We start from the raw sequence: 16992 nt of genomic DNA, 5'->3' as shown, positions 1-16992 counted from the left end.
ATGTAAGATCTAAGTACATCTCACAGAATGGCAAACAATTTTCCTAGTTATTGGGCACTGCTCAGGCGCTGTATAAAGACCTGGTGTGTTCAGGCTTTAGAACTGCTTGGATAGAGAAGCCATGTGAGGGTGAGGCCGTCAAATTCTGCCCGATCACATTTACTCTGAAGCTAAGCCAGTGATATGGCCGATTGCAGGAATCAGACAGCAAGTAGCGTGCATCCACCATGAGCAGTGGGGACAAGCCTGTCTCCTCCGACGGCACATAGGCTGGAAGGCAGGGAGAGCTCAGGCTGCTACCCGGTGCTGCCGTGTGATTCCATCAGTGAGGGAGGGGAGAGCTGCATCTTCTGTCTCCTTCCCAGGTTGGGATAGTGATGATGTGTCTTGACACTGAAGTGACTTTGCTCAATTCAAAGGTGCTCTGATGGAGAAAGGGTTTCTTTTTGAAAAGACCTTCATATTTTTCTTCTAGGTCTTTCCTACCAAGGGAGTAGGGCTCGTGCAACTGAGTGAAGGGTACCTGGGAGGGAGGGCGATCTGGCCTCCATCCACGGTCAGGGAGAGAAAGTACTAATGACATTTCTAGCTGTGTGACCTTGAGCAAGAGCCTCAGCCTCTCTGAGCCTCAGGTGGACAGGTTATTACCACTTAGGGGGTAATTACATTTCCCTTGATAAACGCCTTGTTGGCACATGGTAGTGACACTTGCTACCATTTATTGAGTACCTGCTATTATTGTGACCTAAACTTTGAGAATTAACAGTATAGATTACAAAAGGAGTTATCAGCCTTGTGTGCTAATCTGGGTACCATATCATTAAGAGGAGAGACAGCGAATGCTTCTTTGCATTAACCCATTTTTCTTTTGAACCTTCACGTGTGTTATAATAATAGGTGAACATAACCACAGGCCAATTCTGTGGTTCGGTATCAACGTCCCCTTTCTAGAGCTCACTTAGCTTGGATTAGTGGCTAAATTTGGTTACTTCTCCATATGTGTGTGTGTGTGTGTGTGCATGTGTGTAGGGTATGTATGTGTGTGTTTTGAAAAATTTTGAAAAATTTCTGTTATGCTGTTGGCCTAGGATCACTATTCAGAGAGCTGCGCTGCTGTATTAATTTATGCAAAATCCTTGTAGAATTTACCTATCCCGTAAGATGCTTTTAAAATGTTTTTTGAAAGAATCTCAAACTTAAAGTTGCAAATACAGTTTTTTTTTTTAGTGGGACTGTTTGAGATCAAGTTGCCAACCTAATAGTTGATCATTTCTGAATACCTTAGTGTGTATTTCTTATAAAAAAGGATGTTCTTCTGTGTAACCACAATGCCACCATCAAAATTAGGATATTAGAAATGACACATTTCTATAATTTACCTCTGACCTCATTCCAGTATCACCAACTGTCCAAATAATGGCTGTATAGCAAAAGGATCTAATCCCAAATCATGCACTGCATTTAGTTATTATGCCACATTAGTCTCTCTGTCTGGAAATTTTCTCAGTCCTTGCTTAATGATCAGGATGTTGACATTTCTGAAGATGACAGACTAGTAGCACGCAGAATATCCCTCAGTCTGGGTTTGTCTGATGTGTGCAGCCTCCACTGAAGCCAGCCCCGCATGGATACCCTTCACCCCACAAGGGCTCGCGTCCCCTGGGCTGGACCACTGCCTGACACCCCTTGCAGGTGACCCTTCTATGCAGATGTCCCCTTCATCCTCTTTGGCTTCTTCACCCCACTCTGGCCCACTGTGACCCCTTCCCTCCAGCCCTTGCTTTGTCTCACCTAATATCTGTAGGACTGGGTAGTTCAGAAAAGGTTGGAATAAGAAGGACCATACCAGTTTTTTATGATTTGGAATACAAGCCTTTCCTTAGTTTGAAAGATTGTCCCAGTTAGTTCAAATCACCCTGAAACTTGAGCTGGTGTCAACCCCATCCCTGGAACGAGACAGAAACCGCAGAGCTAAGATGCTCTCGAGTTGATCACCAGGAACAAAGGTTTCCTTCCCCAGCCTCACGTTGTTCATCGATGGCATTTCTACTGCTCTTGTTACTGTTCTCAGTTCTTTGCTTATGCTTCTCAAATCCAGCAAACAAACAAAACTTTCACAACCATCAATGCTTTCTACTGATGAAGTGGGAAAGGATTACAACATTACAGTTTTAGGTGAGGAAAGTAACAAAGCAAAGCAAAAGTCCTTTTCAAGCGAAGTATTACCCCAAAGAAAGACTAGGATTTCACTCAACCTCACTTTAATCTCTGGTGCTTTCTGTGTCTTACTGCAACCATCCCACCTGGAGGGGACTTCTAGCGCCCATTGCTGTTCAGATGTGTACCTCTTTGGGATGGGTTGGCACCCAGGCTTGCCCCACGTCACGTATTACTAGAGCGGGGACAGCCTCCTGCAGCAGTCACTGTTCCAGGTCACATTTGTGCTTTGCGGCTCACCAGCTTCCTGTTTCATGGCAACACCACTCATCCGTTTCAGAACAAGCTTCCACTTAAAAATACCACCGTGGCTCCTTGTGTTCAGAAGTGTGAAATCAAAGTAGATATTTTGGAAAAAGTCTTCTTGAAATAATAGGAACTTTTGACTGCTGTTTTCACATAATTTCTTTCAAAAGCATTCCTGATGTATGGCTAAGTGTTGATCTAGGCAATGCCACTTGAAGGGGGAGGGATGGTATTTTTAAAATCCTCTTACCTGTTGACATTAGCTTCCTGGATTTTTTTTTCTTCTTCTTTTAAACAAATCTTAATGGAACAAATGACATGACAAAATACTCCGAAAGCATCTGCAACACGAGCTTCACCTACACACGCCCCCAGTTAATCATCTCGACGAGTCCGAATGCCCGTTTTTGGTGGGTGTCTCTGGGGCTGACTCACGGCTCCACGCTCTGAGCCCAGGGTCTCCGAGTTCATTCCCTACACACTTGCCTCTCTTTCTTTGATGTAATCAGGCAAGGCAAAGCAAGCGACCTCTCAACTGTTTTGAACCCCTGCATCTTCTGTCAAATGAGTTTGGCTTTGAATGGTGCCTGGAGGGAAGACTTTCCTAGCACTAGATTTACATTATTTTCCTGCTGTGCTTTAGCTATCATTTAAAAAATTCCATTCACACTAGCAGAGGAAATAGTTTCAAGAAAATAAAGGGGTTGAAAATCTATCTCCTCTGCACACTCATAATTCCCACTCTGTCCCACTGTCAAAGAATCAGGCCAGCAGACGTTGGCTAGAAAGACCTTCTCCAGAGGTGAAAACACAGTAGGAAGGAGATGTGGATCCTTCAAGCTGCTTTAATCTTCTCTCTATATGGGCAGGAAAGTTGCTTCTCAGAGTGGGATGGAGTGTGAGAGTGGTGGGTATGTGGTCTTGGGAGTGAAACCACTCTAAGCCATTGCTCATCAGGGAGAGAAATCTGGGTGGCAAGACGGCATGGTACGTGGTGTGAGACAGGTGACAGTAACACAGGGCTCACCTGGAAATGAGGGGAAGATGTGCCCAAATCCTTCCTCAAGCTGGGGGAAATGCAAGACATCAAGAACGCTGGGGCTCAGCTCTCCTTAGGGAAGCTGAGACCTTCGTGTCATAATTTTCACAAAGCTAACTTAATAGGATCTGTAGATAGCAAAGTGCTTAAATTAAATCCAGCTCAGTCAAGTGTATCTGGAGACTCCCTTGAAGGGATGCTGAGAGAAGGGATCGATAGATCTGATCATGATTCTTAACAAGGCTGATTTTCAGACTGGTGTGGAGAGCAGACTCCTACAGTTGTGACATTGGACAGCTCATGATCAAGTGTTGGTTCTGTGTGTGAACCAGGTCCCCGTTGGCGGACAGGGTCGGTGGGCACAGCTGCCCGAGTGAGCCTGTCCAGTAGGAAGGACGGGCCCACTTTGCCAGACTGATAGACTGGAAGGTCCAGGAACATTTTCTCGTCCCTCTGGTCTACGTATGGTCTACCGCCTAGGCCTAGAGACTTGTCATTCCCATCTGTGATGGAAAGATCATGTAATGGGAAGACTGTGGAAAATCAACTTAATGTTTTGATTCTATTGCTTAAGAGTAAACACAAGGACCCACCAAGCAGTGGATGGTCATCTACCATCACTAATTTGGGTTCTAAAATATTTCTTGCACCGGCCAGCTCTCAACGCCCTACTTTTCTGCCATTAGGCAATACTTTTAGTGTTAAGATGTTGAAGGGACGACCTAGGTCGTGTCACCGAACCTTGATACTTAACTGAACCTTTAAAGCGAGTCAAGGCGGACCGCAAAAGACCAGTACAGGAGGCAGGCGCTTTTTGGTTTAGTGGAAGGAAGGGAAGGCCTATAACTGGGTCACAGGAAACCAACTTCCAAGACAGATGCTCTGAAGTATCGTCATCTCTGGAACAGTTAGCTTCCTGCTGGCCTGACGTGAGCTGGGCAGCTCCCAAGGTCACACCGTGGCACAGACGGGACAAAGCTTCGTGGAGTTCGCCTGCCCCCCGTCTCCTGCCCCATCCATCTCTCTGAGTGCTTCTTGGCGTGGGGTATGCTCCACACATTAGTGATGGGTAGAGTTTGCCATGAGAGGGCTTAGAAATATACATGAACTTGAGGCATCGAATCCTGAGCAGGAAATGAGAGCCGAGTGGAGGGATGAAAGCTCTTTTGGAAGCAGAGAGCGTTGCCTCAGCCATCTTAGACCTGCCAAGCCCAATGCTGTTCTCCGAGTGGATGACAGGACTCAGTAATCACGTGTGACTGTCCGCGCTCAGGCCCCACTCCCCGTAGGAAAGGCTGTTGTGGATCTAAGTGTAGGAATCTGGTAACATTCTGCCCTCGGGGTTTGTGTGAAGGGGAAAATCGTGCAAAGTCTTTTTTAGCTTTGACTTCTGTGATTCTATGGAAACAAGGCAGCAGCGCTGAGAATCCAGGGAAATAAAGAGCAGCTAAGGCAGGGAGACTTCGGGGTGGGGCCGGGGAGAAAGCAGGAGGCACAGCAGGATGCGTTGGAGCCTCTGCTGGGCTGTTCGCTTTTGTCTCTGAGATCCGAAGTAAGGAAGTCTTTCAATGGGCTCTTGATTTGGATCTGAGGGGGAGACTTATTGGTAGTGTTTAGAGAACAGCTTTGGAGGAGAGGGAGGGCTGTCTGGATATCCTATTGTCTGGGCATTTTCAACTTTGTCTTGTTAATAACGCCTTGGCATTTCCCCCGCCCCGTTAGGAACAATGGCACAATAAGACAACATTTCATTTGAATTGTACTCTCTATTTATTGTAATCATGGGATGGGAAAATCTCAAAGGCTCAGAAATGTAGCTCTGGGATGGTCTGCGTGCTTGAGACGGGCGGAGATGCGCGGTGCGTACTCCGTCTCTCCATCTGCGACGCTCCTGGATGGTTGAGACACTGAATTCGTGGCAGATGGCCAGACTGCTCTCAGAGTTTGGAGTGAGTATATGGATATTTACATATACACAAACATGCCTGGAGCAGCTGTCTGTCCTTGTGTCTCTCTGGTGAAACCGGAGACAGGGCCCCCAGGTCAGCAGCGCCGGGCCATTGTCACTGCTCCTTCTGACAGCATGTTCAAGGTACAAGTCCCACAAGGACCTTCCTCTGAGGGTCCGGGGAGCCGTCCTTCACTCTTTGATCACACACAGTCGTGCAGTTGGAGAGACAGATTGGAGATAAAGGGGGCTAGTGAGAAAGTACAGCTATTGATCTTGGTGAATTTGAGACTCCAAAGAACGTAACCGGTTGTTCCGTCCAGCACCTTGATTTGAACTTCAGGAGACCAGTTGAAATTAGCCCAGTGTCCCTTCTGTTCATCGGCTTTCTTCCACACTGGTGTAGTTTGATGTCAGATTATCTGATTAAAAAATAATAGGTGACAGGAAACCGTAGAGAAAAGGGACTTTTATCTAGGATTGGATATAAATGAGACAAACTGACAAGGATTGTACTTATGAATTTAACATAATCTACATGTAACCTGTTACAGGAAAGATTTTTAAGATGTTTAACAATTACTTGCTCATCAGTGTTCCCACCAAAAAACATTCCAGGGCTTGGGTGGCTGCCACCCTCTGGGATGAACAGGCGACTACAAAGCCCACGTCCCTGCTAGGAATTCACCGTGTGGAAGTGATGACACAGATACGGGTGTCGGCGTTAAGATCGTCATATACTGAAATCTGTGTTGAACGATGAACAGTGTGGAAATGGTGGGACCTTTCTGGCCAGCTGGTACTAATGTGATAAACACGCTTCTCTTTCTCCAGGTTGCCCAGCACAGTGCTTCTATGCTCAGAACAAGGTAGTTGTCACCCAGAGGGATGGTCCTGTGCTGTCTGGTGGATGCCTCTCTGCGGGGGGGCGAGGGTGACCTTCCCAGCTTGGATTGCCAATTATGTTCAGTGGTAGATGGGCTCCAGGATTACTGTCCCTTTAGTTCCTGCTCACATCTCCAGGTGTGTGTTCCAGGATGCTGCACTGCACTAGCCTCGTGGGTCTGGAGGGGACTAGAGCATGAGGCCCCTGCTTGACTGGGACCAGTTCATCCTATGACTCTCACCCTCGGCTGACCTCAGGTCACGAGCGTAGAACACCTTCCCTCCTGTGAACTTCCTATCCGGGTCGTTGGCTTCTTTTCTGCCACAGACCACAGCCAGAGTGCCCTAGCCAACGTCGGCTGGCCTCTCCGATGTTCAGAATTGGGAAGCAACTCTGGCCACTGGCAACAACCCCTCTGCAGAGCCCTTCACCAAGGGTTCCTGGGGATGCCTTCCTCCAGCCATGAGTGTTTCTTCTGGGTTTCCCTTATGCTTGCGGCACCTGCTGGCTCTACAATTGTTTAACTAAGAAAAGCAAGTCATTCCTCTCGCAAGAGTGAAAAGTCGGCTTCTCTTTCTCGGGCAGAGCACTGCTGAGCATTGGTCTAAATGCTCTGCGCTTCTCTGTACCCTGTAATGACCCTAAGAATCAAGCAGAACCTCCCAGCTGAGGAATGGTGTTTGCATGTGGAGTGAGTGGATGTAAGCGTGTCCACGTAATACCAACCCGCAGCAGACTGCCGGCCCTTGTGTAAGCAGGCCCCAGCTGTTGCGGCTCCCTCCTCGACCCTCTGCCATCTGTCACAGCCCTGCCCGTCTCCAGGGCCCACGTAAATCACAGCCCTCTTTGGGGAGCCTCACTGAAGGCTTCCATCTGCCCGTCAACTGGCCGTGGTATCTTGCTCCATCCCCGCCATGGCTCTCCACTTGCTTGACACCATGAGTGTCTTTCTGTGCTTGTCCAGACACCCTGGAATAGAACCTCCTTGAGGAAGGGCCATGGTTTGGCTCACCCATGTGCCTCCCTCCCATGGCCCAGCCCGAGTCACCCCCACATGTCATGCAGCTGATGCCCTGCAAATGTCAGCTCCATGAACTGAGGGGTGTCCAGAAAAATGAACAGAAAGTGCTGTGCCTCGGGGCTTGGGACTCCTGCCACGGGGTCCTGTTTGGTGAGCTGGAGGGGCACGGGAGACAGCCCTCTTCTTGACAGTAACGCTCTCTAGGGCTTGGGAAAGCCATTTCCTGTTATCAACAAAGGTCAGAAGAGCTCCCGTGTTGGGGTCTTTCCTTCCGTATTCTGATTTCTTCCACACAGAAAGCTGGAAGTGTTATTACTTCTGATTTTCAGATGAAATGGAAACTCCGAATCAAGCTCTGGTCACTGTGGAGCTAAGGTTCAAATGCACTTATGTCTGTCACGTTTGTATTACATCAAACTACCTCCACTGGCCTCTTTGGGACTCTGCTGTTATGCAACCTCGAAGTCCCCCAGTTCCAGCACCCCTGAGGTCCTGAGTGGTGAAGTCAGAGGGGAGCCAGAGAAGGCTCTGCTGTCGTGATGGGACCAGCCTCTTTCTCCCCTGACCCAACCCCTTCAATGAAGGTCTACGTTGAAGTGTTGTTTTCTGGTATCACACACACAAGCAGAATGTGTTTGACCACAGTGACATTTATCACCATGTTGCTAACGAGCCTTGACTTAGCGCCAATGAACTCTACACAGTTCTAGCTGCCTGCTTTACGTAATACCCCTGGATGCCGCTGGATACAGCCTCTCACTTTTCCCGTTGATTTTGAGAACTTTGGGCCTGGTGTCCTGAGAGCTCTAAAGTGCTTCGATCACATGGTGGTTGGGATCCCACTGGCAGATGCAAGGGACAGGATGCTTCCTGGAACATTGTTAAACCTCTGCCATTCAGGAGGGTTCCACTCGGCCATGTGATGCTAAGAGATTTGTGAGCTAATCCAGAACTGGAGAACCGTGGGTGGAGGAGAAGGAATTTCAGTGATGAGTAGGTTTAGTGGTAAGTGAGAGATATTTGTTCTCATGGCCCATCTAGTTCAGAGATACCAGTGTACTCTCTACACATCCATCTAAAAATTGTATCAGACCCAGGAGTGCCCTGGACTGTCTGCCGGCTTTTATTTCTCTAGTCCCTTGGGACTGCAATACACTCTGGAGGTTTTCAGTTCACTGTTCGCTGGAAACTAAGTGATAAGCATATCCCTGCATTACAAGGTGGAATTTATTGAAGGAAAATTAATGTGAGAGCAGACAACTATCCTTCTAGTTGCTTCAATGGCTTGCAAGGGAAACCGGGAAGCATGGTGGCCTTGGGTCTGTGGTTTGATGTGGTCAAGGAAGGTGGTCACTTCCAGCTGGAGGGTGGGCATGGGAGGTGGGGAGAGGGCAGCAAGAAGAACAGAAAGCGATTTGTTTCTCCACAACTTAAATCTACAAAACAGTTACAAGATAATCCAAACATACCTTAGATTTACCAATCGTTAGCATTTAGCCACGTTTACTTTCCTTCACTTTCACACACACAAATATATTTATATAGGGTTATTTTTCTGAACCATTTGAAAGTAAGTTGAAGCTGTCATGACACCTCGCCCCTAAATACTTCAGAATTCGTCCCCTCAGATGAAGGGCATTTACTTACATAACCACACGACTATCGTCACACACAACTAAACTAATAATTCTATAGTAAGGTTTAGTATATAGCTCATAGTCACATTTCTCCAACTCTCCAAAGCTTTCTTTTGCAGCTTGTGTTTTCCAATGCATGAGAGGGAAAGAATTTTAATAGATACATATGGTTTTGAGAGTAGAAAAATTGGAGGAGTGAGAGTGAGGCCTGAAGAGTCACTGGGGTTGCTTTTGGGGTAAATTATTCTGTGAGAGTCGTGCCCTGCCATTGTCATGATACCTGCTGTAACATTGTTCTTCATGGACTGTGGTATCAGGCTGTTTCTTTGCATGCAAGTCCACAAAAAGACTGAGTCTTGGACTTCCCTGGTGGCGCAGTGGTTGAGAGTCCGTCTGCCGATGCAGGGGACACGGGTTCGTGCCCCGGTCTGGGAAGATCCCACATGCCGCGGAGCGGCTGGGCCCGTGAGCCATGGCCGCTGAGCCTGCGCGTCCGGAGCCTGTGCTCCGCAACGGGAGAGGCCACAGCAGTGAGAGGCCCGCGTACTGCAAAAAAACAAAAAACTGAGTCTTGAGAGACCCCAGGATTTTTTTGAGGGGGAGTTCATTTTTTAGGTGGAGAGATTACATAGACCAGGATAATAATAGCTATTATTAGTATTTAACTTAGTGGTTCTCAGACTTTAGGTTTTTTTTTTTTTTTTCTCTCATTTGGTTAGTTTATTGGCCCCTTTTCCAGTTCACTAATTCTTTCTCCTCCTCTGACTAATCTGAGAAACAACTCAGCTATCAAATTCTTAATTTCAGCTAATTTCTTTTCTTTTTTAAATTGAAGAATAGTTGATTTACAATATTATACTAGTTTCAGGTGTACAACATAACCATTCAATATTTTTATAGGCTATACTCTGTTTAAAGTTACTATGAAATAATGGCTATAGTTCCCTGTGGTACAGTATGTTCTTGTAGCTTATTTATTTTATACATAGTAGTTTGTATCTCTTAATCCCCTACCCCTATCTTGCCCTCTGCCACTTCCATCTCCCCACTGGTAACCACTAGTTTGTTCTCTATATCTGTGAGTCTCTTTCTGTTTTGTTATAATTATTCATTTGTTTTATTTTTTATATTCCACATATAAGTGATAAAATACAGTATTTGTCTTTCTCTGACTTTTTCACTAAGCTTAATACCCTTTAGGTTCATCCATGTTGTTTCAAATGTCAGAATTCCATTCTTTTTTATGGCTGAGTAGTATTCTATTATATATATACCACAACTTCTTTATCCATTCATCTGCTGGTGGACGCTTAGTTGCTTCCATGTCTTGGCTATTGTAAATAATGTTGCTTTGAACACTGGGGTGCATATATCATTTCAGTTTAGTGTTTTTGTTTTCCTTAGATATATACCCAGGAGTGGAATTTCTGGATCATATGGTAGTTCTATTTTTATTTTTTTGAGGAACCTCCATACTGTTTTCTGTAGCGGCTGCACCCATTTACATTCTCACTAACAGTGTGCAAGCATTTCCTTTTCTCCAGATCCTCTTCAACATTTGTTATTTGTAGATGTTTTGATGATAGCCTTTCTGACAGGTGTGAGGTAATATCTCATTGTGGTTTGATTTGCATTTCTCTGATGTTGAACATCTTTTCATGTGCCTGTTGGCCATCAGTATCTTTTTTGGAAAAACATCTATTTGAGTCTTCTGCCCATTTTTTAAATTGTGTTTTTTGGTTTTTTGAAATTGAGTTGTATGAGCCATTTATATATTTTGGATATTAACCTCTTATCTGTCATTTCATTTGCAAATATTTCTCTCATTCAGTAGGTTGTCCTTTCATTTTGTTGATGGTTTCAGACTTCATGGTACATAAGAAACCCTTAGAACGTTGTTAAAATTACAGATCCTTAGCTTCTCCTACCAAAGATTATGATTCCATAGGGGTAGGATCTAGAAAGCTGTAGTTTCAAAGAACATTCTAGGGGACTCTGTTACTTGAAGAAAGAATGACCATCAGTTAGGCCTGTTAGAGGTATACTAAAAAAATTCCTTCATAGTCAAGCATATACATTTTTTTTTTACAAGATAAATTATCAAGCTTTATGCATAATTTTTTTTAATTTTAGAATTTTATTTTTTTTTATATAGCAGGTTATTATTATCCATTTTATACATATTAGTGTATATATGTCAATCCCAATCTCCCAATTCATCACACACCATCATAGTCAAGCATAAACACTTTTTAAACTCCAAATGAGTGATTTACTAATGACAGGCTTCTAGAAAAAATTGCTCACATACACACACATGCATACACACACACACGCACGCACACACACATGCACACAAAAGACACTCAGTCACTTGTGCAAAGATTATGTTTTGAAGTGATGAAGGGCTTTCCTACCTGTCACCACACCATGTGAATAACAATCCCACTTATATAATTTTGGAAAGAGCACTGTCAGATGAAAATCACACACAGCAAAAAATAACAAGGAATATGGCTTTCTTTAGTTTCAGTTAATGTAAAGCAGAATGTAAAGAACCCAAGTCAAGGGCATCTTTTCCAGACTGTGCTCTTCTGATTTCCAGGAGAAGGCCTGGATTGGATGACAAGGCAGAAGGAAGAGTTTTCAAACATATGTGCATTAGGTCCAGAAAAAATAAAGCCAGGGCAAGAATCTTCAGTGGCTCCCTCTCACTCCTGGAAGAGCTTCCTTCAGGCGCAGGGTCTATCTAAAAGTGATCTAATGAGGGTTCAGGGTCTATCTAAAAGTGATCTGTCTAAAGAGGGAAAAGGCCCCATCACACTATGGGTGCATCTTGAAATCCAACAGCCTTGGGGTCACCGGGACATTCCTAGGCGGACCACAGCGAGGGTGATCCTGTTCAAACATTTTGGACCATGTCATCTAGCAGAACAGAAATAAAACCTTCTGCCACTTTTCCAGCAGGTGAAATATGATGTGAGAACAGTATTTTGGCACCTGGAAACTTTACCAAAAAATTTGGGACCTCAGGGATGCCGTGTCAGGGGTGGGCACTCCAGAATTGGTTGGGGTCCAGGGCAGACTTCACGTAACCAAAGAGACATTTTTCAGAACTGAGCAATTTTTGGAAAGAGATTCGAAAGCTTACGGAACCTAAGGAGACTATTTAAGAGAGATGTGAATATACTTAAACCGGATTAGGATTTACAGATGAGGGATGGAGTGAATTATCTCTGTGCCTTGAGCTCCTTTTTCATAAAAAAGATGATCTGCGAAAATATTTTCTATGCACAATTACTCAGAGTAGTGATGTCGTTGGGGAGGAACCAGCCAGCTGGTTGAATGATTGTAATAAGCACTCAAGTTTTGTCTGCGTGGAAATATAACTGCATTAATTAGGATCCAGATGGATTTACTAGTATTTGCTGGGCTATAAATACCTGTGCTCTGGTGACTTGGATATGTTTAAATGCCTGTAGGAAAGTATTTGATGAATTTCAAGAATTGTGCATTTAATGCACATAATACATATATTAATAAAAGCCAATAACATTGAAAGAATCCCTTTGCTATAGGATATTTTTGAGATGTGAAACAACTTTCCCCCAGTCTTTCTTTTCTTTTTGTGGGAAAAACAGCAGAAATTTTTTGTTTTACTGAAGTAGGGTTGATGTACAATATTATATAAGTTACAGGTGTACAATATAGTGATTCAGTTTTTAAAGGTTATATTCCACTTACAGCTACTGTAAAATATTGGCAGTATTTCCTGTGCCCCAACCTTTCTTATTTTAATTTTGTCCTGTTCCCTGTTCAAACTTTGGACTATTCTGTGACTCTTGGCTCTCAAAGGGGAAATGAGAGTAGAAAACAGAGAAAAAGAAACCTCTTCCTGGATTTTTTCTTTTCTTTTTTTCTTTTTTTTTTTGTGGTATGCGGGCCTCTCACCACTGTGGCCTCTGCCACTGCGGAGCACAGGCTCCGGACGCGCAGGCTCAGCGGCCATGGCTCACGGGCCCAGTCGCTCCATCGCATGTGGTATCTTCCCAGACCGGGGCACAAACCCGCGTCCCCTGCATCGGCAGGCGGACTCTCAACCACTGCGCCACCAGGGAAGCCTTATTTTTTCTTTTAATGAGAAGGCAAGGACTAACGTAGGCAAGATTAGGGAAGAAAACCTGACAAGTAAACACAAGGCCCCCACCTGCTCTTCCCTCTCCCTCAGCCCCTGCACTAGGACAGATGTCCAGGCTCAGAGGTGGAGGAGGGTGGAGCGAGAGGATGGAGACCACGAGGAGAAGAGACCAGGCAGACAGGAGAGAACTGGGACGCAGGCTGCCCAGCCTCCCTGGGGCGAGGCCCAGCCAGCCTCCTGCCCAGCTGCTCAGCTCGCAGGGACTGCCCGGGCCCTCACCAATGCCTTCCGGTCTGATTAACCCCAGGTGGGGAGCTCCTCTGAAAATGGTCAAGAGGAAGATGTGGGGTTCTGAACCCCCAGCAGGGCAACGGAAGGGAAAAGGACATGTCTCTCTCTGTACATGGCTGGGCTCAGGAACCACCTGAAGGCCCCCCTGAGCCAGGACAGTGTGATACACACCCCTTTACATAGGCGCACCAATGGTACTTGAAGTTTCCTTGTCATGGTACCATTTTTGTGGCACTACATTGGTGTTGGAGGTGAGAGAGTGGACCCTCAATGTCTTGTAGTTCATTAACAGGTGAAAGTAATCCCTTTTCTAAAATGCAGGTGTAATCAGGTCCTCACCCATAGAAGATCATATAGGGGCCTCCAGGATGTCTCCCGAGCGTGGAGCGCAACGTCCTATACAGTCAGACCCCCTGCATCCCTCCAGCCCTCTGGCCCTCTGCACCTCTATACAGCCTCCACTGAAGACACATTGGATCAGCCAGGCTCCCCAGGAACGCACGTGTCTTCACCCTTCCAGGCCTTTGCTCGTGGCCTTCCTCTGCCACGAACACTGGTCCACCATCATTCCCAGCCCCACCCAAGCCCACCATGCGCACACCTGACATTAAGGAAAATCTTAGCCCTCACTCAGAGCCCAGGGAAACATCACTTTCTAAATCAACCTTGCCTTGAGTTTAGCCACCAGCCTCACCTCAAGGAAGACTCATGCTAGTGGCTGTCACCGTCCTTGGGTCTCAACACATCTTTATGAATTGTCAACTCACTCTTCTCCTGATAGCGTTGTGCTCCCAGAGAGCAGACACTGCGTCCTTCTCATTCTGGTCTTGAACTTGGCACAGAGGTTTGCCTACAGTAGTCACTTAATTAATGTTTGCTGAGTTTAATTGAAATGATAAGGAAATAATTCTTTGATGGTTACCCACCTATATGTATACGCATCATATATGAGATACTGCATTCTTTTTTTTTATTATTAGCGTATAGTTGCTTTACAATGTCGTGTCAGTTTCTGCTGTACAGCAGAGTGAATTAGCCATATATATACATATACCCCCCTTTTTTTTTATTTCCTTCCCATTTAGGTCACCACAGCGCATTGAGTAGAGTTCCCTGTGCCATACAGTGGGTTCTGATTAGTTACCTGTTTTATACATAGCAGTGTATATATGTCAATCTCAATCTCCCAATTCGTCCCAACCCCCGCTTCCTCCCTTGGGAGACACTGTATTTTTTTCCCATGGTTCAAGAGTCAACTAATTAACATGATTCCAGAGGGACCCTGTAAGGAAGAGAGTTCCCTATCAGTCTTTCAATGATGCTTCAGAATGCATCACAGTTTGTGTTTTTGGACCAAATATTTCAACACCATTTATAGAGCGTCTTCTATGTACTTGACCTGATTACTCCTTTTTCTGCTTCCACTGAGCCAAGGGAAGGCTGGGTGGTAGCAAGGAGTGGAGAAGGGAACGGGGAAAGTTCAGCTCCTCTGAGTCCTCATGCTGTGGTTCCCATCCAGCTCGCGGTGCCCCAAATATTCCAAGGTGAGAGGAAGCTTGGGTTGCTCTACAGGGAAAGAGAGGAGACACCATGGTGCAGAAATCTATGACTGTTGGCAAAGCTGAGCCCGAACTGGGCTGGTGCCTTTGTGCTTCCGCAAGCAAGGTCACCTGAGGGTGGAGGGGAGACTGATGCTGTGTAGAGTGGGAAGTGGGCAGCGAGAAGAAGTGAGCTCTTCCATCCTGCTCTTGGCACAAGGCCACTGCAAGTGACAGGCCTTCCAGGTCTTTCGCAAAGATGACCTGAATGAGTCATCTTTGGCTGGAGAAAAGCTCCACGATGGGGAGAATTTTGGCAAACTCTCACACTCCCTTGCTACAGATGGAAGTCATATTTCCATCGACAGAGGACAGTCAGGATATGGGGGACGAGGCTGAAGAGCAGAGTCTTGATGTCCACGGGTCCACCTTCAAATGCTCCATTCCAGGACGTAGCTGGCCCCCTGCTCCACGCTGTGTGGGAAGTCACCACCCCTGGGACACCGTCCTCGTCCTTAAAGAGCCTATATCACCAATGCAGAGGAGAACGTGCACCAGTCATTCATCAGCCATGCCAGTGAGAAAAGTCAAGGGCCATAATAAATAGCTGTCCCTTTGGCTTGTGGAATATAGGTGTCCCCCACTTTTCGAAGGTTTCCTTTACAGCACTTTGCTTTGATGAAGAACCTCCCTGAGTCCCTGTTTTCAGCAGCCAAAAGAAATCCAAAGAGGATTTTCGCTCTTACAAAAAGAGGTCATTGCTTCTTCACTTTACGCCATTTCAGTTTACAAAAGCTTTCGCTTTTTGGACAGTGGGGGAAACATGGAATGCAGGCCCAGAGCCCCAGGGAGACCCTGATTCCTTAGCGGCAGCTAATGTCCCACCTGCCCAGCAGCCGTGCCCGCCCTCTAGGGCCACGTGGCTAGACATGGTTCCGTGGAAACATTTGCTCTGCCCAGAGCAACACCCAGTGGATGGAGGCCATGAGAGGGCCGTGGGGAGAGGGTGTCCATGGCATCGTCTGCAGCTCAGCACCCACGTGCCTGATGGAGCAGAACCTCTCCGTGGACACTGCTTGTACTTGCGCCACAGGTGCGACAGGATGGTCAATAAAAGGGAAGTCATTGTGAAATATTTTGATGACGTCTCTCACTCTGCCAGGATGTACTCAGACTCCCAGTTCCATCGTCTGTGTCTCTTGCAGGTCTGCAGGTGGACCGGTTCTTGCAGCCATAAGCTGAACAGAGTGTCCTTGGCCTGTGTGTTCCTGGTTATGTGAAACCACCCACTGGTGTCTCCAGGATTCATTCTCACTTGTCTTCCATCTATCTCGATCTTTGCTGTTCTTTCATCAAATTGCCTCCTTCTTCTCCTTTGTCACTCCAGCCCTTCCTAACATCATTTTCATTCCTACTCCTTTCTAAAATTTTGCAGGACCTGGTATTTACACTTGAGAATAGAGAAGTAGAGGAAAAGAGATTTTTTTTTTTAAATCTATGTAGACAGATTCCCTAAGCAAGGTTGAGATAATCATTGAAGCAAAGCCATGTGGACAGTGTTCTTTATTCTAAACCCTAGGGTGGTGCTCAGGGGTGATGCTCTGGGGTAACAGAGGTAACCCCAGTTCATGGACCAGGTGGCGTATTTATAAGTCGAATAGGGAAGTTTTCCCTTTCTGACATTTTTTCACTCTTCTCGATATCAGAGGCCGGCGCTGTTCCCAGGGCAGGAGCAGCTGCTCCCAGCTTCTATGCCAGCGCCTGGCAGTTCCTTCCCAGTGGGGAACTCCTGGTGACACTCACGTCCTCATTACCTCCCTCATCCCCCTGCTGACTGACCCTGCAGCGGGGCAGTCCTACTGCAGGATGGGGAGCACAGATTGCCTTGGTGACTCACGTCTACACAGAGGCCACCAGGGTGTTGGAGTTGGGTTAATCCCAGGAACTCAGGAGCAAATACGAACTTCCTTTGTGGTAGTTCTCTTCCTGCAAGTTCCAGGAGCGTGGAGATGAAGGCATGACGTGTCAACT

At 46.1% G+C, this 16992-nt stretch overlaps 1 protein-coding gene across 2 annotated transcripts in view; it reads left to right on the top strand.

Annotated features, from left to right (window-relative positions):
- Nucleotides 1–16213, top strand: part of PARD3 (par-3 family cell polarity regulator) — a 677665-nt gene extending 661452 nt beyond the window's left edge. The window contains exons 25-26 of one of the 2 annotated variants that reach the window (XM_049705522.1): nucleotides 6285–6319; nucleotides 16167–16213. In XM_049705522.1, coding sequence (XP_049561479.1) covers nucleotides 6285–6319; nucleotides 16167–16198 — 67 coding nt within the window. In that variant the 3' untranslated portion in view covers nucleotides 16199–16213. Of the gene's footprint in view, nucleotides 1–6284; nucleotides 12900–16166 lie in introns of those variants that run through there. The other variant, XM_033439327.2, reaches the window with a different exon arrangement.
- Nucleotides 16214–16992: the final 779 nt, after the last annotated feature.

The sequence above is a fragment of the Orcinus orca genome, chromosome 2 (assembly GCF_937001465.1).
Source record: "Orcinus orca chromosome 2, mOrcOrc1.1, whole genome shotgun sequence".
NCBI classification, from domain to species: domain Eukaryota; kingdom Metazoa; phylum Chordata; class Mammalia; order Artiodactyla; family Delphinidae; genus Orcinus; species Orcinus orca.
Note: the sequence above shows the minus strand (reverse complement) of the source record. Positions and strands in the feature narration are given on the sequence as shown.